Source organism: Heptranchias perlo, chromosome 35 (assembly GCF_035084215.1).
Source record: "Heptranchias perlo isolate sHepPer1 chromosome 35, sHepPer1.hap1, whole genome shotgun sequence".
In the NCBI taxonomy this organism is placed as follows: Eukaryota; Metazoa; Chordata; class Chondrichthyes; order Hexanchiformes; family Hexanchidae; genus Heptranchias; species Heptranchias perlo.
The window spans coordinates 19,215,785-19,242,272 of NC_090359.1; the positions used below are offsets into that span (position 1 = coordinate 19,215,785).

At 49.3% G+C, this 26,488-nt stretch overlaps 1 protein-coding gene across 3 annotated transcripts in view; it reads right to left on the reverse strand.

The window, feature by feature from the left end:
* The window catches only part of LOC137302382 (neuroligin-1-like), a 409,532-nt gene that overhangs the window by 277,472 nt on the left and 105,572 nt on the right, over window positions 1-26,488 (reverse strand). For all 3 annotated transcript variants that reach the window (XM_067972009.1, XM_067972007.1, XM_067972008.1), the window contains exon 3: window positions 3,293-3,349. In XM_067972009.1, coding sequence (XP_067828110.1) covers window positions 3,293-3,349 — 57 coding nt within the window. The remainder of the gene's footprint in view (window positions 1-3,292; window positions 3,350-26,488) is intronic.

The following is a 26,488-nucleotide window of genomic DNA, read 5'->3' on the forward strand; positions in this document are numbered from 1 at the left end:
ACAATTTAAGTTTAAAATTGAGCCCCTGGAGTGGGCAGGAATAGAGAGTTGGAATGGCCAGGAATGGAGATTTGCATTAGTCAATAACATTGATCTGGATTGGCCAGTAACAGAGTGGGGAACATAAATCTGGATTGGCCAGGAACAGACATCTGGATTGGCCAGTAACAGAGATCCAGCATGGCTCGGAACTGAGATCTGGAATGGCCCGGAACAGAGTGGGGAACAGAGATCTCAATTGGCCATTAACATAGATCTGGATTGGCCAGAAACAGAGATCTGGGTGGCCAGAAACAAAGAGATGGATTGGCCAATAACAGAGCTTTGGATTGGCCAGGAACTGATTCGGGAACAGAGATCTGGGTTGGCCAGGAACTGATTCGGGAACAGAGATCTGGGTTGGCCAGGAATGGAGTGGGGAACAGAGATCTGGGTTGGCCAGGAACGGAGTGGACAGGAACAGAGACCTGGAGTAGCCAGGGACAAAGTGAGGAAGAGAGATCTGGAGTGAGCAGAGACTGAGTCCAGAACGGAGATCTGGATTGGCTAATAACAGAGATCTGGAGTGGGCAGTAACAGAGATCTGGTTTGGACTGTAACAAAGATCTGGATTAGCCAGGAACAGAGTGGGGAACAGACATCTCATTTGGCCAGGAACGGAAATCTGGATTGGCCAGTATCAGAGATCTGGATTGGCCAGTAACTAAGAGTTCTGGATTGGCCAGTATCAGAGATCTGGATTGGCCAGTAACTAAGAGTTCTGGATTGGCCAGTAACAGAGATCTGGATTGGCCAGTAACTAAGAGTTCTGGATTGGCCAGTAACAGAGATCTGGATTGGCCAGTATCAGAGATCTGGATTGGCCAGTAACTAAGAGTTCTGGATTGGCCAGTAACAGAGATCTGGACTGACCAGTAACAGAGATCTGAAGTAGCCAGGAACAGAATGGGAACAAACATCTCGATTGGCCAAGAACGGAGATCTGGATTGGCTAGTAGCAGAGATCTGGATTGGCCAATAACGGAGATCTATAGTGGCCAGTAAAAGTGAGCTGGATTGGCCAGCAATGGAGTTCTGGAGTGGCCAGGAACAGAGATCTGGATTGGTCGGCAATAGAGATCTGGATTGACCAGAAGCAGAGATCTGGATTGGCCAAGAACAGAGTGGGGAACAGTGATCTGGAATGGCTAGTAACAGAGTTCTGGATTGGCCGGTACCAGAGAGCTGAAGTTGCTAGGAGCAGAGATCTGGATTGACTAATAACAGAGATCTGGATTGGCTAATAACAGAGATCTGGATTGGCTAATAACAGAGATCTGGAGTGGGTAGTATCAGAGATCTGGTTTGGACTGTAACTGAGATCCAGAGTGACCAGGAACAGAGTGGGGAATAGTGATCTCGATTGGCCAGGAACAGAGATCTGGATTGGCCAGGAACAGAGGTCTGGATTGGCCAGGAACAGAGATCTGGATTGGCGAGAAACAGAGATCTGGATTGGCCAGGAACAGAGGTCTGGATTGGCCAGGAACAGAGATCTTGATTGGCCAGGAACAGAGGGCTGGATTGGCCAGGACAGAGATCTTGATTGGCCAGGAACAGAGATCTGGATTGGCCAGGAACAGAGGTCTGGATTGGCCAGGAACAGAGGTCTGGATTGGCCAGGAACAGGGATCTGGATTGGCCAGGAACAGAGGTCTGGATTGGCCAGGAACAGAGATCTGGATTGGACAGGAACAGAGATCTGGATTGGACAGGAACAGAGGTTTGGATTGGTCAGTAACAGGGATCTGGATTTATCAGTAACAGGGATCTGGAGTGGGCAGGAACAGAGATCTGGATTGGCCAGTAACAGGGATCTGGAGTGGCCAGTAATAGATTGGGGAACAGAGATCTGAATTAGGGGAGCCAGTGGAATGTGACCACCATCATCAGTAGGGGACTGCAGAGCGGGAGAGGTGACGGTATTGGGAGCGGCAGAGGCAGATATAGTCAGCTTTAATCCTGACGTTCTTAGATGAGACGAGACTCCTGGTGGGGCAGGAGCGAGTGACTCCTGTTTAACTAAGAAGTTCAGTTCAGATTCTGTCCTCTCTCTCTCTCTCCCTCTGTAGGGTGGGGAGATGGACCAATTCCGCAGTAGTTCACCCAGCCACAAACGGCGGAGCTGACATGGCGGCATAGTCGAGCACTCTTAGCCAAAGGACAGCTTTCAGCCAATCAGGTCTCAGTATTCAAAACGAGGCGGTGATTGGACAATCGAATGTCCCTTAGGCCGGCGATTGGCGAAGGGCCGGCCAGGTGGGTGGGGAGGCCGCTCTCCATTGCTAGGCTCCCAGCGACACCTGAGCTGCCCATCGAACTCACCTGGGGCCGCCTTACCTGCGAGGCAGGCGCAGCCAGGCCGACAATGGGCTGTTTTCAGTCGAGCGATTACAGGAGCAATTCGATTAGGGTGCCAGAAGTGCCAGCACACTCGGACATGTCAAAGGTTTTCAACTGGCAACGGTGGACTTCGATGCCGAGGGGATGAGGGGAGGACTGCGAAATGGCAAAAAGAGTCAGTGCGTCACGCACTGTACTTTTGGCCGAGAGGAGAGACATCTTCACCTGACTTGGAGAGCCTTCCTGAGGCTCAAGTAGACAAACTGGTCCCCTCGAAATGATTTCAAACTAGCCAATCTAATGGGGAAATCCATCCAACCCCATGTCTTGGGTTAGGGAGTCGCTGGAGTGTTAAGCAAAGGATTTGATCCGGAAGAGAGTCCCTGGCTTGGGAATTGGACGCAGAAGTGGCAGGAAGACCCCAAATTCAATCACTAATAATCTGAAACCCGGTATTAGTTCCCCCTTTGATATTATAATCAATAATTTTCACCAACGGAACAGAAAATAGAATATATATACACACACCAAAAAAAATAATACATCGAATAAAACCGCTATCACTAAAAGTAAGCCATCACTGAACGGGTTACATGTAGGATTAAGACTACAGACCAAGTTTAACTGTGATTTTTTTTTTGGGGGGGTGGGGTTTATAAAATGAAGGAAAAAAAAGAACATTTTGTTTTTAGCCAAACTCTCAAATGCTTACACAGAACATGAAAACGATTGATAAAAAACAGACCAGTGGAAAGATAAAAAAAAAAGCACATTGAAAGAGAGTGCAAAAAGGTTTCAGAAGATGAAAAAAAAGGAAGAAAAAGCTTTCGAAATAAAAGGAGATTAAAAAAAAAAGAAAAATTTCGGAAGGCGGGGGGTGGGAATCATTAACATGCATCGAAAAAAATACCTTCGTCTTCATGACCGCCAAATGCGTCGTTATCGTCGTGTTTTTTTGTGAGCGGACCTAAGACCAGAAAAAACGGGAGGAGAAAAAAAAGAGATTTCAAAACCCAACATTTCTGTGTTTTGTTTTTAAATTATTTTTGTTTTTTTGTTAAAAGAAAAAAAAAAGATACAATCAAGAATCGATTTCAAAAAAAGTCCTAAGGAGAAGATTTGATCAAAAGACACAAGAAAAGACAATTTTTTTCCTTTAAACTCAATTTCTTTTTTTCTTTTTAAGGTGAATTGAGCAAGAGAGGGGATAAAATCAAGTTAGACAATTCAAAAAGAAACAAAATTTCCCCCCCAAAAAATTGATTCGCAAGAAGATCAAGCCGTTTTCTCAAGAATACATAAACATGTCAAGAAGAATCTCTTTTTTTTACATGAAGTATTGGAGATAAATATATAAAAAAAGACTTCAAAAGTCAGTTTATGTCGTTTTAGCCCTTCAGGACTTTGTTTTGTTTTGTGAAGCGTTTTTAGTCTACGGTACGGGACAAAAGTTGTTGGTGGGTGTTTCAAAAAGTCAACCAAAAATTCATCGTTCCTACAATATTTGCTTCAGAGTTGGATTTTGGCCTTTAGCTCCTTTTTCGGTTGGGCATAAGAACATATGAAATAGGAGCAGGAGTAGGCCATACGGCCCCTCGAGCCTGCTCCGCCATTCAATCAGATCATGGCTGATCTTCAACCTCAACTCCACTTTCCCGCCCAATCCCATATCCCTTGATTCCCCTAGAGTCTAAAAATCTATCCATCTCAGCCTTGAATATATTCAATGATTCAGCATCCAAAGCCCTCTGGGGTAGAGAATTCCAAAGATTCACAACCCTCTGCGTGAAGAAATTCCTCCTCATCTCAGTCTTGAATGGCCGACCCCGTATCGTGCGATTATGCCCCCTAGTTCTAGACTCTCCAGCCAGGGGAAACAATCTCTCAGCATCTACCCTGTCAAGCCCCCTCATAATCTTATATGTTTCAATGAAATCACCTCTCATTCTTCTAAACTCCAGAGAGTATAGGCCCATTCTACTCAATCTCTCCTCATAGGACAACCCTCTCATCCCAGGAATCAATCTAGAGAACCTTCGTTGCACTGCCTCCAAGGCAAGTATATCCTTCCTTAGATAAGGAGACCAAAACTGTACGCAGAACTCCAGGTGAGGTCTCACCAAAGCCCTGTACAACTGTAGTAAGACTTCCTTACTCTTGTACGCCAACCCCCTTTGCAATAAAGGCCAACATGCCATTTGCCTTCCTGATTACCTGCCGTACCTGCATGCTTGTGCTTGTGCAAGGACACCTAAGTCTCTCTGACGACCAACATTTATTAGTTTCTCACCATTTAAAAAATATTCTGTTTTTCTATTCTTCCTACCAAAGTGAATAACCTCACATTTCCCCACATTATACTCCATCTGCCACCTTCTTGCCCACTCACTTAACCAACGGCAGTGAGACTAAGTTGCTCCAGCCTCATCTGACAAGAATCAGCATAACAAATGCCTCCTTTTAGGGCACCGTTAATATGATAAATGAATGAAGGGTTCAGTATGCTTAAAATAAAGCAGCAGAAAGTAAGCTTACCAATTGGATCAGGCGGTTATAAGGAACATGGAAGGCCTCGAGCCTCGGGGCAGCGCATGCTCCCGCTCCGAGGCCACGGATAATACCGCAAAAGAGAGGCGAGGCAGCCAGAGAGACACCCGCCCCTCCCCCCTGCCTCTCTCTCCCCTCCCCTCCCCTCATGGGTCCTGTCCATCCTGGATCTGTAAATTCCTAGGCTTCAGGACACATCCTGATGTAGTTGGTGGAGTTTGTGTTTGCTGAAGAGGCCGTGACGCTAAGCAGGGCCCGGTCGAAACGGCTCCTTGACCAATTTCAGGTAGATTAGGCCCCGGGTCTAACTTCAGAAGTCATTATCTTCTCTCACAAACCAGGTGAAGCTTTTATCTTCAGCATGTGTGATGAGCAGGGGCAATGCCTGGGGAAACCCAAGTCAACTATTTAAACTGGGGCTCTTCCACACAGACACAGAAAAACTGATCTCGTGCCAATTTGACGTAAGGCTTCAAGGCTTGCAAGGCCGATGATGTCACGAGGTCATTTATTTATTGTGGAAATGCTCTATCTCACTGATTTAATGATTACTCTCAGCATCGGGGAACTCCTGACTGAAAATATCTGGCCGACCATTTTAGAACCTGTTAAAAGCTCACTAATTCCATGTGTCGATTTAACATTGAGTTTTTTTATGCTCATTTCATTAAAAATAAAAATAACACCAGCCAGTCTCCCCTGGCAGTGCTCGCAGTGAGTCAGAAGTTTCATTGTTTTATAACGAGAGAAGTTACACCATATAATGCGCGATATGTTACTATGAACTACTAGCTGACCTCCCATGGCATTGCTCATGGATCTGACACACGGTTGCAATGTTTAGCTGTTAACTTGGCTTGTTCCCTCAAAGCCACTGCCCAGGCACTCCCTGCGGGGCAGAATAGGCACACCCTGAGGTCAATTAGAGCTTGATTTGCATTGTTAGGGTTCGATAGATTGGCAACTGCTTGTAAATCCCTGGTTTCTGCTCTTGGGGACAGGCTATTCAGATCTGAAAAACCAACAGGAAATGATTGGCTTTCTTTCTCTTGTGTTTATACATTTTTTAAAAACCCATTGTCGAGACGGAATTTATCGTTGGTTTTTGCGTCTCTAACAAAGTGTGACACTTTGAAGTGTGACATCTGAAGTGTGACACATGGGGTGTGATTCTCCAAGCTTTGGTTACTGGGACGGATCCTCAATAGGATGTGTAAAATCGTAAATGCAACCCTTCAAGGCACGAAGATGTGCAGTGGACATAGTTTATAAATATATAGTAAATTGGTCGTTGCATTGCTAACAATCAATTGATGAATATAAGATTGGTTCCTATACAAGTTAGTGATAGAGTTAGGGGACACACTTCAGAAACTCGCTCCATGGGGCCACCCAGTGGCTGGAGCCTACAACTACACTGTGACAGTTGACATAGCAAAATTGAATTAATTTTCTTGAATCATTCTTCGGGATGTGGGCGTCGCAAACAAGGCCGGCATTTATTGCCCAACTCTAGTCGCCCTTGAGAAGGTGGTGGTGAGCCGCCTTCTTGAACCGCTGCAGTCCGTGTGGTGAAGGTTCTCCCACAGTGCTGTTAGGGAGGGAGTTCCAGGATTTTGACCCAGCGATGATGAAGGAACGGCGATATATTTCCAAGTCAGGATGGTGTGTGACTTGGAGGGGAACCTAGAGGTGATGGTGTTCCCATGCACCTGCTGCTCTTGTCCTTCTAGGTAGGAGGGCTTGCAGGTTTGGGAGGGGCTGCCAACGGGGCTTTGGGTGACTTGGTGCAATGTGTACTGAGGATAGTGCACACTGCGGCCACGGTGCGCCGGGGGATGGGGGGAGGTGGATGTCCATGCTAATGTACAAAGTGCCGACCAAGTGGAATTCTTGTCTCAGGTGTTATCAACAATGTGTGACAGGAAAATGGCAGGGCAAGTTGACGAGGCTGTTAGAAAAAATCATACGGAATCCTGGGCTTTATAAATAGAGGCATAGGGTACAAAAGCAAGGAAGTTATGCTAAACCTTTATCAATCACTGGTTAGGCCTCAGCTGGAGTATTGTGTCCAATTCTGGGCACCACACTTTAGGAAGGATGTCAAGGCCTTGGAGAGGGTGCAGAGAAGATTTACCAGAATGGTACCAGGGATGAGGGACTTCAGTTATGTGGAGAGACTGGAGAAGCTGAGGTTCTCCTTAGAACAGAGAAGGTTAAGGGGAGATTTAATAGAGGTGTTCAAAATCATGAGGGGTTTTGATAGAGTAAATAAGGAGAAGCTGTTTCCAGTGGCAGAAGGGTCGGGAACCAGAGGACACATGGATTTATGATAATTGGCAAAAGAGCCAGAGGGGGAGATAAGGGAAATTTGCCAGGCTACGGGGAAAGAACAGGAGGGAATGGGACTAATTGGAAAGTTCTTCCAAAGAGCCGGCACAGGCACGATGGGACGAATGGCCTCCTTCTGTGCTGAATGATAGTGTTGCAGGAAGTAAATGTGGGACTCTTTGAATTCTCTACCCCAGAGGGCTGTGGATGCTGAGTCGTTGAGTATATCCAAGTCTGAGATCAATAGATTTTTGGACTCCAGGGGAATCAAGGGATCGGGCGGGAAAGTGGAGTTGAGGTCGAAGATCAGCCATGATCTGGTTGAATGGCGGAGCAGGCTCGAGGGGCCGTATGGCCTACTCCTGCTCCTATTTCTTATGTTCTTAAGGGGCTTACAGCAACTGAACAGCACACTAATTTATCAGCACTGGGGATGGCCCTGAAACTTGATAGCACGGGGAGGTGGACCTTGGGTTCCAGGTACACTGCAGCAGGGCCTGTGATCACTGGGAGATGGGTCCTGGGATCTGGGAGCATTGTGGAGGAATGCCTGGGAGCATCGAGTGGCAGAGGGATCAGGGGGCACTGGGAATGCTGTCTAGGGGTTTGTAAGGGCAGAGCAGATCTTGAGATCTAGAAGGAGGGTCCAGTAGGGCTGGGGAGGAGCAGTGGGAGGTCCAAATTCTGCCCTTAGCCCCTCCCAGATCATCTGGCTCCACCCCCAAACCTATCGACAGCCCCGTTTCCATCATCAGGTAGCCCCTCCCTCTCCCCAACCATTGTCATCAGCCAGTTCCCATCTTTACTTGTGCCTTAAAGTACTGAGTGTACAATTAGTGAGTTTAATTGTGTGCAATTAGTGAATTTGCTCACATATCAAAAAAAGAACTGAAACAAACAAAAATTACCTCATAAGACACGCAAAAGTTCATATTTTGCTTCAGTTTTTAATGTAAAAGAGAAATCGTTAAGGCCCAAAAATGGTTCTGAAGGAAAATATGACCAAAAGGAACCCCTTCTCAATTAGCAATTTGGGAATTGTTTTCCAACTGTCAACAACAGGAGCCATGGGGCTACTACTAATCAAAGGTTTGTTAATCCCAAGCATTTTCTACGAGCACGTCACACAAGAAAAGCCAACCAGTTGTTAACACGTTAAGCGTGAGACTTACTTGCCTGAAATAAAGAGATTTTGAGCATTTCAATCTCTCGTTTGTTTTAAAAGTCATTCGGCAAAAGCAAAGGAAGGCACAGGTCCTCACAAGACGAGGGGTCGCAATCATTGCTTCAAACAGCTCCCTACTGATACACGCGAGGAAATATTTACAGACTGTATATGCTACAGAGGTGCTTCAGCTGCTCTGCGATAAAATATCTACTCGAAGCCCAAGCTTTTGAGACAGATTGAAATCTTGAAGTAAAAACTTTAAGGAAGGCATTGAAAGGCAAAACAGCGAGTAAATGTAAGCATGAAACACATTTTTAATTTTTTTTTTCATTTAAAAAAAATTATTTTGGTTATTAGAAATTTCAGTTACTGAAAAAAAATGGTGGACACATTTTTTTTTCGAAACGCAATTTGCAAACATAGGGTTTTCCCATCATAAAATATTGACATAAAAGATGTGACTGAACATTTGTGACACAGTAAGGTTACTGTGAAAGGAACCATAAAACACAAGACTTTTAACATATTGCTAGTTGAACTAATGCAGTGTTCCACATAGGGAGTCAAGACCTCCCACAAAAACGATTTACCAGAACTGAGAGGTCATAATATTGAACAGGCTGGGGCTCTTTTCTCTAGAAAAGAGAAGGCTGAGGGGTGACCTGATAGAGGTCTTTAAAATTATGAAAGGGTTTGACAAGATAGACGTAGAGAAGATGTTTCCATTTGCAGGGGAGACCAGAACTAGGGGCCATCGATGTAAGATAGTCACGAATAAATCCAATAGGGAATTCAGGAGAAACTTCTTTACTCAGAGAGTGGTGAGAATGTGGAACTTGCTACCACAAGGAGTAGTTGAGGCGAATAGTGTAGATACATTTAAGGGGAAGCTCGATAAACACATGAGGGAGAAAGGAATAGAAGGATATGGTGATAGAGTGAGATGAAGTAGGGTGGGAGGAGGTTCGTGTGGAGCATAAACACCAGCATAGACCAGTTGGGCCGAATGGCCTGTTTCTGTGCTGAAAATTCTATGTAACATTGAAGGCCAGGTGAATCCCGTGAAAGCATGGGATAGAGCCAGTAGATAAAAGATTGGTTTTCTATTGGTTTTTCATGGGAATACCATCAAACCTACCCAGATATTAGGGCAAACATAAATACTGCCAAGGACATACGGTGCGAGGGCTTAGCTATGATATTAGACTGAAACATATCAAGCTGAAAATGTCTAGAGCAAAAGGGTAAAAGGTCCCAAAACTGTAAGCACGACTGGACAAAGCTTTAGAAGTTAGTAATCAGTGCAGAAGGCGGTAAACCTGGAACATTATTTCAATTTAGACCGGGATGGGAGGAGAAGAGGACACAATTGCAAAGTGGGAAAAGGCTAACTTACCAATGATGCAAGAAAGTTCTCCGCGCACAAAGGGCTCAATGCACGGAATAAAGCTGTAGCTCGTGGGTAGCACTCGTGCCTCCGAGTTAGATAGGTCATAGGTTCAAACCCCACTCCGGAGGCTCACAGTACAAAATCTAGGCAGGGGGAGGTCGGAGGTGCCATCTTTTGGATGAGATGTTGAACCAAGGCCCCGACAGCCCTCTCAGGTGGACATAAAAGATCTGATGTCACGGGGGAGTTCTCCCTGGTGTCCTGGGCCAATATTTATCCCTCAAACATCACTAAAAACAGATTATCTGCTCATTTTCATATTGCTGTTTGTGGGATCTTGCTGTGCGCAAATTGGTTGCCGTGTTTCCTACGTTACAACAGTGGCTACACTTCAAAAGTACTTCGTTGGCTGTAAAGCAGTTTGGGACGTCCTGAGGTTGTGAAAGGCCCTATATAAATGCAAGACCTTCCTGGTTGGGTAATGGAGACAACAACTGTGGAATCATTTGATGTTGCAGTGGAGGGAGAGGGATATGACGGTCGGCCTTTCTAGATGGATGACTTCTGTCATCCCTATCTATCTTGAGATCTCATCAGGCCCTTACGTGTTACCTCACAAAAGAACCTAAATGACCTTTGCAAAGTCAAAGGTCAACGCTAGCATCGCTCCCCAGACGTTCGAGAATGGTGCGGGTAGAGGCCTCCGGAGAGATCACTCGACTGCCCCTCTAAAGTGAGCAGTAAGGGCAAGCTTTACTAGGTCCGTCTTCACGTTCAGCACCTTGCCACTCAGGAGCACAGATTAGAGATAGGGCTGCGACCCGGTAGGGCTGGTTCTCTGATCGTCACTGGGCTGATGTCCACTCTTGTCTTCCTAACCACTCTACAGTCACATCCTGTACGACGCAGACTCTGGCCTTTGAGATTAGGCCCGTCCGACTTTACAATCTTGGAATCTTACAGCACAGAAGGAGGCCATTCGGCCCATGGCGCCTGTGCCGGCTCTTTGGTAGAGCTATCCAATTAGTCCCACTCCCCCCTGCTCTTCCCCCATAGCCCTGTAATTTATTTTCCTTCAAGTATGTATCCAATTCCCTTTTGAAAGTTACTATTGAATCTGCTTCCACCGCCCTTTCAGGCAGCGCATTCCAGATCATAACAACTCGCTGCGTAAAAAAAATTCTCATCTCCCCCTCTGGTTCTTTTGCCAATTATCTTAAATCTGTGTCCTCTGGTTACTGACCCTCCTGCCACTAGAAACAGTTTCTCCTTATTTACTCTATCAAAACCCTTCCTGATTTTGAACGCCTCTATTAAATCTCCTCTTAACCTTCTCTGCTCTAAGGAGAACAATCCCAGCTTCTCCAGACTCTCCACATAACAGAAGTCCCTCATCCCTGGCACCATTCTAGCAAATCTCCTCTGCGCCCTCTCCAAGGCCTTGCGTCCTTCCTAAAGTGTGGTGCCCAGAATTGGACGCTGGTTAGGCCTCGAGCTGAGGCCTAACCAGCAATTTATAAAGGTTTAGCATAACTTCCCTGCTTTAGCTGAGACGCCCTCAATTTTATGTTCCTGGAAGGTTGGCTGATGCTGAATGGCTTGAGAATTTTTTTATCAGCAGAGGACAAGCAGGCGGTAATTATTGATGGGTTGATATCGTCACATCTGCCAATGGAATCTAAGGGTAAAATCAGCACTCCCAGCCCGGAGCCTCGCTAGACAGAAGCGCCTGTCGGAGACGGGGGGCTAAATTCGATAGCCTCCAATGCTCAAGTCCGCACTCGTGTCTGGTGTCTGGTTGCCAACCCTCCAGGATTGTCCCTGGAGTCGCCCAGGAATTGAAGATTAATCTCCAGGACAACTGCTGGGTGCGCAAAAACACCCAGGAGAAATTGAGAAGAAAAGGGTGGTCTTTTTCTCATTGTTCTCTGAACACTTCTGTCCATCAGTTATAAATAATATAGGAGATGGCGGAGGGCAAAGGCTGTTTGACTAACAGCCAATTGGGCAATGAAGAGTCTTTACACGTTCCTATTGCCCCGCCCACAAGAAGGCGGGGCACCGTGAGGATGGACGTGCCGGGCGACCAATGGCGGGGGTGTGGGGGGGGGGGGGCGGGTGCAGTTGGAGGCAGGAGGTCATGTGATGAAACCTCCAGGAATAGGTCCAACCAGAGTTGGCAACCCTAGCCTGGTAAGACTCTACTCTGGGAGCGCAAACTGAGTGAATTTAAACCTCCATGTTATTTTCCTCCGAAGGTAAAAAAGAAATCTCAACACGCTTGACAGATATGTTAGTGCCTCGGGCTGAAGTCCAGTTGAGAGCAATAATTAATCGCTCGAGTTCCACAGGAAAAAAAATAGTCTCACAGCAATTCTTTCCCACTTCTCCGAGAGTAGCCAGCCCACAACTGTTAGTTGTGGCTCAGTGGGTAGCCCACTCGCCTCTGAATCATGAAGGTCATGGGTTCAAGTCCCACTCCAGAGACTCTGAGCCCACGCTCCAAGCTGATGGTGCCAGTACCGAGGGAGTACTGGAGGTGCAGTCTCGGATGAGACACTAAACCGAGGCCCCCTTCTCTCAGGTGGACTTCGAAGATCCCAACACCACCTTTTGAAGGAGAGCTCTGGCCAATGTTTATCGTTTGATCACTAATATTGATGAGCTGGTTATTTATCTCGTTGCTGTTTGTGGGATCTTGCTGTGCGTAAATTGGCTGCCATGTTAACTACATTGCAACAGTGGCTGTACTTCATTGACTGTGAAGTGCTTTGGGATGTCCTGAGGTTGTGAAAGGTGCTATATAAATGCAAGTTCTTTCTTAAAGGCTTTCAGCCAACAGAACAAGGAGAGTAGAGGTTGAAAGATGAGTCAATGCAAGAAGGGAGCATTACTACATTCAGCGACGAGGTTGGGTTGTTTATGGCAAGTGGCTTAGACCTCTTCAAGGTTGGGCAAATATCCTGACGAGAAACATAGCATTGATCACCGCTGCTAGGGCAGTAGGAAGGTAGAATGAGCCGAGACTCCAGGGAGCTCGGGGCTCATCATGGAGGCCCCGAGTCCACTGGACAGAAAAATCTCAGGTAGTCGATGTACGATTTTCTGACAAGACGAAACATGGTTCAGGGTTTCATGGCTGGGATGGGCCTCAGAAATTCCACCATGGTCTCTCGCAGCCTTGAGATATTCCATGTTTCAGAAAAAGGGAATGAAATGGGGCAGGAGGTTAAACCAAAAAGAAACTGCGAATCTCAACATCAGGTGACCTTTAAATATCATGGCAACCGTTTTTTTTTGTGTTAAATAAAATGTTAAATAGGGTAGATAGGGAGAAACTATTTCCTGTGGCGGGGGGAGTCCAGAACAAGGGGGCATAACCTTCAAATTAGAGCTAGGCCGTTCAGGGGTGAAATCAGGAAGCACTTTTTCAGGCAAAGGCTACTGGAAATCTGGAATTCTCTCCCCCCAAAAGGCTGTGGATGCTGGGGGTCAATTGGAGCTCTCAAGACTGAGATCGATAGATTTTTGTCGGGTAAGGATACGGAGCGAAGGCAGGAAAATGGAGTTGAGGTCTCGATCAGCCGTGATCGAATTGAAGAGCGGAGCAGTCTCGAGGGGCTGAATGGCCTCCTCCTGCTCCTACATGCCGATTGAATAGTAAAGCAATGGCAGCTAGCATGAGCCTGGTTTCTGGCACTGACCAAAAAGACCACAGCCCTCCCATTTGCCCATTCCGTTTGCATGATTTGCTAAAGTTCGTAGCTCAGGTTCCATTTGAGCACACTGTGGGAGCTTCTGCCTCAAAGCAACCATGGCATTTCCGTAGAGAGTTTCATAGTTGGCCAGCCAAACCCCTCAGCTGGAGATGGTCATAGTTGGCCACCCATCACCTCAGCTGAAAATTTGGCCCCGAACCGTTTCAGCAGCAGATTCGATTTGAAAATCGAGTGCTGGCAAAGCTCAGCCCAGGCTTATGGGATGAAAGTCTTCTCTCTTGTCCAGCTGTATGAACGATGCATGAAATGATCTTGGGCCAGTTTCAATCCAGTATCTACGGGCTGCTCATCCACAGCTTAACATTGGCCAGAATTCAACCCAAAATGTTTGTCTCGCTCTGATAATCCACAAGAAAGACAGTTGTGAAAAATTACAGAGCAGGGACCACCTACCGAGGTTAAGATTAGGGAATATTGTTAGGGCAGTGTAGAGGGAGCTTTACTCTGTATCTAACCCGTGCTGTACCTGCCCTGGGAGTGTTTGATGGGACAGTGTAGAGGGAGCTTTACTCTGTATCTAACCCGTGCTGTACCTGCCCTGGGAGTGTTTGATGGGACAGTGTAGAGGGAGCTTTACTCTGTATCTAACCCGTGCTGTACCTGCCCTGGGAGTGTTTGATGGGACAGTGTAGAGGGAGCTTTACTCTGTATCTAACCCGTGCTGTACCTGCCCTGGGAGTGTTTGATGGGACAGTGTAGAGGGAGCTTTACTCTGTATCTAACCCGTGCTGTACCTGCCCTGGGAATGTTTGATAGGACAGTGTAGAGGGAGCTTTACTCTGTATCTAACCCGTGCTGTACCTGCCCTAGGAGTGTTTGATGGGACAGTGTAGAGGGAGCTTTACTCTGTATCTCACCCCTGCTGTACCTGCCCTGGGAGTGTTTGATGGGGCAGTGTAGAGGGAGCTTTACTCTGTATCTAACCCCTGCTGTACCTGCCCTGGGAGTGTTTGATGGGACAGTGTAGAGGGAGCTTTACTCTGTATCTAACCCATGCTGTACCTGTCCTGGGAGTGTTTGATGGGACAGTGTAGAGGGAGGTTTACTCTGCAGCTCTGACATACTGTTCAGAGGTCACTGCTCACGCCCGATGGGACAACATGGAAGATTAGTAATTTGCCTCTCATTGCCACCTGTCCTTGATAAACTCAAAAATTATAAATTTGAGAAAGGAGCTCCAATGAGGAGTCTCAGTGAGTGTAATCATTATTAAATAAATGAAGACACATTCACTGTGTACAGTCAATGTGTTGGGGGCTATCTATGGGGGTAAATTGGCTCTGTTTGTGACCCAATCCTGGACCTTCTGTCTACACTGTATCTGCCCCACTCCCTACTCTGTATCTGCCCCTCCCACTACACTGTCTGAAGCTTCCATTTATACTGTATCTGCCCCTTTCCCTACAATGTATTGGCCCCTCCCCTAAACTGTATCTGGCCCTCCCCCTACCCTGTCTGGACATTCGAACTACACTGTATCTGCCCCTCCCCCTCCCCTGTCTGGACATTCGAACTACACTGTATCTGCCCCTCCCCCTAAAACTGTTTGGGCCTTCCACCTGCACTGTATCTGCCTTTCCCCTACAATTTATTGGCACTTTCCCCTATACTGCATCTGACGCCCTCCCCTGCCCCCACACTGTCCGGTCCTTCCATCAACACTGTATCTGGCCCACCCCCTACACTGTATCTGCTGCTCTCTCTACACTGTCTGGGCCTCCTCCGACATTGTCTGGACCTTCCATCGACACTGTATCTGCAGCTCCCCCAACACTGTCAGGAGCTTCCATCTACACTGTATCTGCCCCTCCCCTACACTGTCAGGAGCTTCCATCTACACTGTATCTGCCCCTCCCCTACACTGTCTGGACCTTCCATCGGCACTGTATCTGCCCCTCCCCTACACTGTCTGGACCTTCCATCGACACTGTATCTGCCCCTCCCCTACACTGTCAGGAGCTTCCATCTACACTGTATCTGCCCCTCCCCTACACTGTCTGGACCTTCCATCGACACTGTATCTGCCCCTCCCCTACACTGTCTGGACCTTCCATCTACACTGTATCTGCCCCTCCCCTACACTGTCAGGAGCTTCCATCGACACTGTATCTGCCCCTCCCCTACACTGTCAGGAGCTTCCATCTACACTGTATCTGCCCCTCCCCTACACTGTTTGGACCTTTCATCTGCACTGTATCAGCCCTTTCCCTACAGTTTATTGGCCCCTCCCCTACACTGTATCTGCCCATCCCCCTACACTGTATCTGCCCATCCCCCTACACTGTATCTGCCCATCCCCCTACACTGTATCTGCCCATCCCCCTACACTGTATCTGCCCATCCCCCTACACTGTATCTGCCCATCCGGTACTTTGTCTGGACATTCCATCTACACTGTATCTGCCCCTCCTCTACGCTGTCTGGAACTTCCATCTACACTGTGTCTGCGTCTTCCATCTACATTGTATCTGCCCCTTCCCTAATCAGTCTGTCCCCTCCCCCTCCACTGTCTGGACCTCCCATCTACACTGTATCTGCCCCTCCCCTACACTGCCTGGACCTTCCATCTACACTGTGTCTGGGTCTTCCATCTACATTGTATCTGCCCCTCTCCCTATGCTGTATCTGCCGAGCCTGCTACTCTGTATCTGCCCCTCCCCCAAACAGTCTGAACCTTCCATCTACTCTGTATCTGCCCCTCCCCTACACTGTCTGGACCTTTTATCCAAACTGTATCTGCCCTCTCCCTATAATCTATTCGCCCCACTCCTAAACTGTATCCGCCCCTCCCCCTGCACTGTATCTGCCCAGCCAGCTACTTTGTCTGGACATTCAATCTACACCGTATCTGACCTTTCATCTACATGTATCTGTCCTCTCCCTGCAATCTATTGGCCCCTCCCGTAAACTGCACCTACCCCTCCCCTATACTATCTGGAGTTTCAATTAAACAGTATCTGCCCCTCTCCCTACACTGTATGGACCCTCTAACTGTCCAGACCATCCATCTACACTGGATCTGCCCTCCCTTAAACTGGATCTGCCCCTTCCCCTACATTGTCTCGTCCCTCCATCTACGCTGTATCTGCCCCTCCCCTACCCTGTATCTGCTTCTCCCCCTACTCTGTCTGGTCTTTCCATCTACATCGTACCTGCCCCTCCCCTACAATGTCTGGGCCTTCCACCATGCTGTATCTGCCCCTCCCCCTACACTGTCTGAACCTCCCATCTACACTGTATCTGTTCTCTCCCTACGATGCATTGGTCCCTCCCACTACACTGTATCTGCCTCTTCCACTGTCTTGTCCCTCCCCCTACACTGTCTCTGCCCTTCCCCCCACACTGTCTGGACCATCCAACTACGCTCAATTGGCCCCTCCCCCGACAGTCTGTACATTCCATCTACACTGTATCTGCTGCTCCTCCTGCACTGTCTGGACTTTATATCTACACTGTATGTGCACCTCACTCTACACTGCCTGGGCCTTCCACCTACACTGTATCTGCCCCTGCCCTGCACTGTATCTGCTGCTTCCCCTGTACTATCTGAGCTTTCCACCTACACTGTATCTGCCCCTCCCCTACACCGTATCTGCTGCGCCCCCTGTACTATCTGAGCTTTCCACTGACACTGTATCTGCCCCTCCCACACTGTATCTGCTGCTCCCCCGCACTGTCTGGACCTACCACCTACACTGTATCTGCTCCTCCCCTACACCGTATCAGCCCCTCCCACACTGTATCTGCCACTCCCCCTGCACTGACTGGGCCTTCCACCTACACTGTATCTGCCCCTCCCCTCCACTGTATCTGCCCCTCCCCTACACTACATCTTCCCCTCCCCCTGCACTACATCTGCCCCTCCCCCTACACTACATGTGTCCCTCCCCTACTCTACATCTGCCCCTCCCCCTACTCTACATCTTGCCCTCCCCTACACTGTATCTGCCCCTCCCCTACTGTATCTGCCCTTCCCCTACACTGTATCTGCCCTTCCCCCTACACTGTATCTCCCCTCCCCCTACACTGTATCTGCCCTTCCCCCTACACTGTATCTCCCCTCCCCCTACACTGTATCTGCCCCTCCCCCTACACTGTATCTGGCCCTCCCCTACATTACATCTGCCCCTCCCCTACACTGTATCTGCCCTTCCCCCTACACTGTATCTGCCCTTCCCCCTACACTGTATCTCCCCTCCCCCTACACTGTATCTCCCCGCCCCCTACACTGTATCTGCCCCTCCCCCTACACTGTATCTGGCCCTCCCCTACATTACATCTGCCACTCCCCTACACTGTATCTTCCCCTCCCCCTACACTGTATCTGCTCCTCCCCAACACTACATCTGCCCCTCCCCCTACACTGTATCTGCCCCACCCCCTACACTGTATCTGCCCCACCCACTACACGGTATCTGCCCTTCCCCCTACACTGTATCTCCCCTTCCCCTACACTGTATCTGGCCCCTCCCCCTACACTGTATCTGCCCCTCCCCTACACTGCATCTGCCCTTCCCCCTACAATGTATCTCCCCTCCCCCTACACTGTATCTGCCCTTCCCCCTACACTGTATCTCCCCTCCCCTACACTGTATCTGCCCTTCCCCCTACACTGTATCAGCCCCTCCCCCTACACTATATCTGGCCCTCCCCCTACACTGTATCTGCCCCTCCCCCTACACTGTATCTGGCCCTCCCCTACATTACATCTGCCCCTCCCCTACACTGTATCTGCCCCCTTACCCTGTATCTGTCCTCCCCCTACTCTACATCTGCCCCTCCCCCTACACTGTATCTGCTCCTCCCCTACACTACATCTGCCCCTCCCCCTACACTGTATCTGCCCCACCCCCTACACTGTATCTGCCCCTCCCCTACACGGTATCTGCCCTTCCCCCTACACTGTATCTCCCCTTCCCCTACACTGTAGCTGGCCCCTCCCCCTACACTGTATCTGCCCCTCCCCTACACGGTATCTGCCCTTCCCCCTACACTGTATCTCCTCTCCCCCTACACTGTATCTGCCCCTCCCCCTACACTGTATCTGGCCCTCCCCTACATTACATCTGCCCCTCCCCTACACTGTATCTGCCCCCTTACCCTGTATCTGTCCTTCCCCTACTCTACATCTGCCCCTCCCCCTACACTGTATCTGCTCCTCCCCAACACTACATCTGCCCCTCCCCCTACACTGTATCTGCCCCACCCCCTACACTGTATCTGCCCCACCCCCTACACTGTATCTCCCCTTCCCCTACACTGTATCTGGCCCCTCCCCCTACACTGTATCTGCCCCTCCCCTACACTGTATCTGCCCTTCCCCCTACACTGTATCTCCCCTCCCCCTACACTGTATCTGCCCCTCCCCCTACACTGTATCTGGCCCTCCCCCTACACTGTATCTGCCCCTCCCCCTTCACTGTATCTGGCCCTCCCCTACATTACATCTGCCCCTCCCCTACACTGTATCTGCCCCCTTACCCTGTATCTGTTCTCCCCCTACTCTATATCTGCCCCTCCCCCTACACTGTATCTGCTCCTCCCCTACACTACATCTGCCCCTCCCCCTACACTGTATCTGCCCCACCCCCTACACGGTATCTCCCCTTCCCCTACACTGTATCTGGCCCCTCCCCCTACACTGTATCTGCCCCTCCCCCTACACTGTATCTGCCCCACCCCCTACACGGTATCTGCCCTTCCCCCTACACTGTATCTCCCCTTCCCCTACACTGTATCTGGCCCCTCCCCCTACACTGTATCTCCCCTCCCCCTACACTGTATCTCCCCTTCCCCTACACTGTATCTCCCCTTCCCCTACACTGTATCTGGCCCCTCCCCCTACACTGTATCTGCCCCTCCCCTACACGGTATCTGCCCTTCCCCCTACACTGTATCTCCCCTTCCCCTACACTGTATCTCCCCTTCCCTACACGGTATCTGCCCTTCCCCCTACACTGTATCTGCCCCTCCCCCTACACTGTATCTGCCCTTCCCCCTACACTGTATCTCCCCTTCCCTACACTGTACCTGCCCCTCCCCTTCACATAAAACTCTCTCCACACTTCCCAAACAAAATGCCAGGATCTCAGAAGAGCACCCCCTGCAGATAGTTCATACACCAACCATTACCATGGGATCTTGGCATAGAATGTTACTCATTTGGACTGAAACTCTCTTTCGCAGTCCAAATGCAAGAAAGAGAGAGAGAGAGAGAGAGAGAAAGAGGGAAAGAGTGAGAGAAAAAGAGAGAGAGGGAGTGAGAGCGAGAGAGACCGTGAGAGAAAGAGGGAAAGAGAGAAAGAGAAAGAGAAAGAGAGAGAGAGCGAGGGAGACCGTGAGAGAAAGAGGGAAAGAGAGAAAGAACAAGAGAAAGAGAGAGCGAGGGAGAGAAAGAGAGTGAGCGAGGGAGAGAAAGAGAGAGAGAGAGAGCGAGGGAGACCGTGAGAGAAAGAGGGAAAGAGAGAAAGAACAAGAGAAAGAGAGAGAGCGAGGGCGACCGTGAGAGAAAGAGGGAAAGAGAGAAAGAACAAGAGAAAGAGAGAGAGCGAGGGAGAGAAAGAGAGTGAGCGAGGGAGAGAAAGAGGGAGAGCGAGGGAGAGAAAGAAAAAGAGCGAGGGAGAGAAAGAGAGAGCCAGAGAGAGAAAAATAGAGAGAGAGAAAATAAAGACAAAGAGAGGAAGAGAGAAATAGAGAGAGAAAAAGAGTGTGAGTGAGAGAGAGAGAAAGAGGGAAAGAGAGAAAAAGAGAGCGAGAGAGAGAAAGAGAGAGAGAGAGCGAGTGAGAGAAACAGAGAGAAAAAGAGAGAAAGAAATTTAGTGTGTGAGAGAGAGAGGAAAAGAGAGAAAGAAATATAGTGTGAGTGAGGGAGAGAGAGAAAGAGAGAAAGCGAGAGAGAAAAATAGAGAGAAAAAGAGAGAAAGAAGTAGTGTGAGTGTGAGAGAGAGAGAGAGAGAGGGGTTGAGGGCTGGCAGTGAGATGCCTCCATCAGTCGACAAGCTTTGTCCCGTATCCTGTCGAGGAGAGAGGAGGAGGAGGTGGAGGGACTTACAGCGAGCTGGTGTGAGGAGTGGCTGAGCTATGAAGTGGGACATGCTGCCCTGTTAAAGGCGCTATATAAATGCAAGTTCTTGCTGATGGTGAAAGGGAACGTAACATGGAGACACTGACAAGGAAACGTTCACTAGATTGATTCCTGGGATGAGAGGGTTGTCCTATGAGGAGAGGTTGAGTAGAATGGGCCGATACTCTCTGGAATTTAGAAGAATGAGAGGTGATCTCATTGAAACATATAAGATTCTGAGGGGGCTTGACAGGGTAGATGCTGAGAGATTGTTTCCCCTGGCTGGAGAGTCTAGAACTAGGGGGCATAGTCTCAGGATAAGGGGGCGGCCATTCAAGACTGAGATGAGGAGGAATTTCTTCACTCAGAGGGTTGTGAATCTTTGGAATTCTCTATCCCAGAGGGCTGTGGATGCTGAGTCGTTGAATATATTCAAGGCTGAGATGGATAGATTTTTGGACTCTCGGGGAATCAAGGGATGTGGGGATCGGGCGGGAAAGTGGAGTTGAGGTCAAAGATCAGCCATGATCTGATTGAATGGCGGAGCAGGCTCGAGGGGCCGAATGGCCTACTCCTGCTCCTGTTTCTTATGTTCTTATATATTCAGACTCGCCGCTGTCTCCTGTTTCTGGGAAAAACAGGATAGTTTCACAGCCGGGCTTCTCTCCTCCTCTCCCGAAGGCACTGACTCCAGCCAGAGCACCTCACCCGGGTACCCTCCCTCCAAGCGAGAGCAACGACAGGAGTGGATCTCGGCAAGCTACTCGACCATGGAGGGCATCGCAGCCAGCCCACACATGGCACCTTCCAACAGGAGTCGATTCACTTGTGTCTGATACTGTAAGGCCCGTGTGTGTCTCGGTGTCAACTCCAGTACAACTACAACAAATTGCATTTATATAGCGCCTTTAACGTAGTACAACGTCCCCAAGGTGCTTCACGGGAGCGATTATCAAACAAAATTTGACTCCGAGCCACATAAGGAGATATTAGGACAGGTGACCAAAAGCTTGGTCAAAGAGGTAGGTTTTAAGGAGCGTCTTAAAGGAGGAGAGAGAGAGGCGGAGAGGTTTAGGGAGGGAATTCCAGAGTTTGGGGCCTAGGCAGGTGAAGGCACGGCCGCCAATGGTGGAGCGATGAAAATCGGGGGATGCGCAAGAGGCCAGAATTGGAGGAGCGCAGAGATTCCGGGGGGATGCAGGGCTGGAGGAGGTCACAGAGATAGGGAGGGGGCGAGGGCCATGGAGGGATTTGAAAACAAGGACGAGAATTTTAAAATCGAGGTGTTCCCGGACCGGGAGCCAATGTAGGTCAGCGAGCACAGGGGGTGATGGGTGAATGGGTCTTGGTGAGTGTCTGTACGCAGCGGGTAAAAGGGAACGATTCACTCCCGTCTGGTACTGTACGGCCCGTGTGTGTCTCAGTGTGAGCTCCTGTACATGTACAGTACACAGTGGGTAAAAGGGAACGATTCACTCCTGTCTGGTACTGTACGGCCCGTGTGTGTCTCAGTTTCAGCTCCTGTACATGTACAGTACACAGTGGGTAAAAGGGAACGATTCACTCCCGTCTGGTACTGTACGGCCCGTGTGTGTCTCAGTGTCAGCTCCTGTACATGTACAGTACACAGTGGGTAAAAGGGAACGATTCACTCCTGTCTGGTACTGTACGGCCCGTGTGTGTCTCAGTGTCAGCTCCTGTACATGTACAGTACACAGTGGGTAAAAGGGAACGATTCACTCCCGTCTGGTACTGTACACCCTGTGTGTCTCAGTGTCAGCTCCTGTACATGTACAGTACACAGTGGGTAAAAGGGAACGATTCACTCCTGTCTGGTACTGTACACCCCGTGTGTGTCTCAGTGTCAGCTCCTGTACATGGACAGTACACAGCGGGTAAAAGGGAATGATTCACTCCCGTCTGGTACTGTACGGCCCGTGTGTGTCTCAGAGTCAGCTCCTGTACATGTACAGTACACAGCGGGTAAAAGGGAACGATTCACTCCTGTCTGGTACTGTACGGCCCGTGTGTGTCTCAGTGTCAGCTCCTGTACATGGACAGTACACAGTGGGTAAAAGGGAACGATTCACTCCCGTCTGGTACTGTACGGCCTGTGTGTGTCTCAGTGTCAGCTCCTGTACATGTACAGTACACAGTGGGTAAAAGGGAACGATTCACTCCTGTCTGGTACTGTACGGCCCGTGTGTGTCTCAGTGTCAGCTCCTGTACATGTACAGTACACAGTGGGTAAAAGGGAACGATTCACTCCTGTCTGGTACTGTACGGCCCGTGTGTGTCTCAGTGTCAGCTCCTGTACATGTACAGTACACAGCGGGTAAAAGGGAACGATTCACTCCTGTCTGGTACTGTACGGCCCGTGTGTGTCTCAGTGTCAGCTCCTGTACATGTACAGTACACAGTGGGTAAAAGGGAACGATTCACTCCTGTCTGGTACTGTACGGCCCGTGTGTGTCTCAGTGTCAGCTCCTGTACATGGACAGTACACAGTGGGTAAAAGGGAACGATTCACTCCTGTCTGGTACTGTACACCCCGTGTGTGTCTCAGTGTCAGCTCCTGTATATGGACAGCGGACAGCAATCAAGATTGGGGACCATGGAAGATAAATCATCTCCCCAGCCCGAGGGGTACTGCAGACAATTTTTAGTGCCCTTTAGCTATAGCCTAGGCTGCGGTGACCAAACCAGGCCGAGATGAGGTACTGACACCGGGGCCGATTGATCTGCAGGTCTAACGGCCTCTCCGATTGGTGCCTTGAAGCAGCAAAGCCACCAGGGAGGTAGTTTCACACCAATGAGATATTCAATAACTATAATATATAAAAGATACATATGTCTCACTTTCATTAAGTCTGCTGAATCTAGCTTCTCCTCCCAATAGCTGAGCAGCTAATGTAAATCATAAAGGAATAATGTCTGCCCACAGGCAAAGTCAAATCGAATGCTCACACAGTACTTAGAGAGTACCAGAGGCAGTCAGCGGAAACCACAACCCAAACGAGGAAAAACTCATACAGCCACACAGGGATAAAAGAAGATGTCCACCTCTTTAACCGTGTGTCTCAGTGTCAGCTCCTGTACATGTACAGTACACAGTGGGTAAAAGGGAACGATTCACTCCTGTCTGGTACTGTACGGCCCGTGTGTGTCTCAGTGTCAGCTCCTGTACATGTACAGTACACAGTGGGTAAAAGGGAACGATTCACTCCCGTCTGGTACTGTACGGCCCGTGTGTGTCTCAGTGTCAGCTCCTGTACATGTACAGTACACAGCGGGTAAAAGGGAACGATTCACTCCCGTCTGGTACTGTACGGCCCGTGTGTGTCTCAGTGTCAGCTCCTGTACATGTACAGTACACAGCGGGTAAAAGGGAACGATTCACTCCCGTCTGGTACTGTACGGCCCGTGTGTGTCTCAGTGTCAGCTCCTGTACATGTACAGTACACAGTGGGTAAAAGGGAACGATTCACTCCTGTCTGGTACTGTACGGCCCGTGTGTGTCTCAGTGGCAGCTCCTGTACATGTACAGTACACAGTGGGTAAAAGGGAACGATTCACTCCTGTCTGGTACTGTACGGCCCGTGTGTGTCTCAGTGTCAGCTCCTGTACATGTACAGTACACAGTGGGTAAAAGGGAACGATTCACTCCTGTCTGGTACTGTACAGCCCGTGTGTGTCTCAGTGTCAGCTCCTGTACATGTCCAGTACACAGTGGGTAAAAGGGAACGATTCACTCCTGTCTGGTACTGTATGGCCCGTGTGTGTCTCAGTGTCAGCTCCTGTACATGTACAGTACACAGCGGGTAAAAGGGAACGATTCACTCCCGTCTGGTACTGTATGGCCCGTGTGTGTCTCAGTGTCAGCTCCTGTACATGGACAGTACACAGTGGGTAAAAGGAAACGATTCACTCCCGTCTGGTACTGTACGGCCCGTGTGTGTCTCAGTGTCAGCTCCTGTACATGTACAGTACACAGTGGGTAAAAGGGAACGATTCACTCCTGTCTGGTACTGTACGGCCCGTGTGTGTCTCAGTGGCAGCTCCTGTACATGTACAGTACACAGTGGGTAAAAGGGAACGATTCACTCCTGTCTGGTACTGTATGGCCCGTGTGTGTCTCAGTGGCAGCTCCTGTACATGTACAGTACACAGTGGGTAAAAGGGAACGATTCACTCCTGTCTGGTACTGTACAGCCCGTGTGTGTCTCAGTGTCAGCTCCTGTACATGTACAGTACACAGTGGGTAAAAGGGAACGATTCACTCCTGTCTGGTACTGTATGGCCCGTGTGTGTCTCAGTGTCAGCTCCTGTACATGTACAGTACACAGCGGGTAAAAGGGAACGATTCACTCCCGTCTGGTACTGTATGGCCCGTGTGTGTCTCAGTGTCAGCTCCTGTACATGTACAGTACACAGCGGGTAAAAGGGAACGATTCACTCCCGTCTGGTACTGTATGGCCCGTGTGTGTCTCAGTGTCAGCTCCTGTACATGTACAGTACACAGCGGGTAAAAGGGAACGATTCACTCCCGTCTGGTACTGTATGGCCCGTGTGTGTCTCAGTGTCAGCTCCTGTACATGTACAGTACACAGCGGGTAAAAGGGAACGATTCACTCCCGTCTGGTACTGTACGGCCCGTGTGTGTCTCAGTGTCAGCTCCTGTACATGTACAGTACACAGTGGGTAAAAGGGAACGATTCACTCCCGTCTGGTACTGTACGGCCCGTGTGTGTCTCAGTGTCAGCTCCTGTACATGTACAGTACACAGTGGGTAAAAGGGAACGATTCACTCCCGTCTGGTACTGTCCGGCCCGTGTGTGTCTCAGTGTCAGCTCCTGTACATGTACAGTACACAGCGGGTAAAAGGGAACGATTCACTCCCGTCTGGTACTGTACGGCCTGTGTGTGTCTCAGTGGTTGTTGTATGTGTTCTGTGATGGAGCATTAAAGGCAGCACGGATCCCTTTTGGCAGTGGATCTCCTAATGAGCTTTCAGCGGCTGCACGATTGTCTGCCAGATCCCTACAATGTGTCGAAAACCGCCACAATATACACCAGGCAACCTTCCTCTCTTATTCCCCTTGATCTCGATATACGTGGTCCTACACACTCTGCCTCATCCCTCCATCCTCAACTGTGTTAAAATCCAGACTCAGGATCCCAATTCCATTCCCAGGACCTCAAAGCTGTTAAACTCCTCATCTCCTTCCTCCCAAAGCCTTCAGGATTCGAAAACCCAAGTTCGGCATCAGCTCGTCGCTAAGTACTGCCCCCTCGATATGGCCCATATTCTCCCCGGCTCTTTTCAACCGCGACGAAAACCTTGGCTTAAAACCTCAGCAGCGATGCCCTCCACAGTTGAATAGCGGCCGCCGCTCCCTGTCAAATGTGGAGGTCGGCTACGTGGAGGAGGTGCCAGAGCGAACCGTGGAAGATGTAGACACGCAAGAAATCAGCGCCATCGGGAGGGGAGAGGAGAGAGTATGGGAAGGGGTTTCGTTTAGCAGGAAGCATTTGGGATGGATTAAAACTTTTGTTTAACAAGATACAGATTGCGTCTTGGTGACGCACCATAAACATACACACATCACCGAACAGGAGCAGGCAATTTTTGTTTTTATTCGTTCATGGGATGTGGGCGTCGCTGGCGAGGCCGGCATTTATTGCCCATCCCTAATTGCCCTTGAGAAGGTGGCGGTGAGCCGCCTTCTTGAACCGCTGCAGTCCGTGTGGTGACGGTTCTCCCACCGTGCTGTTAGGAAGGGAGTTCCAGGATTTTGACCCAGCGACGATGAAGGAACGGCCGATAT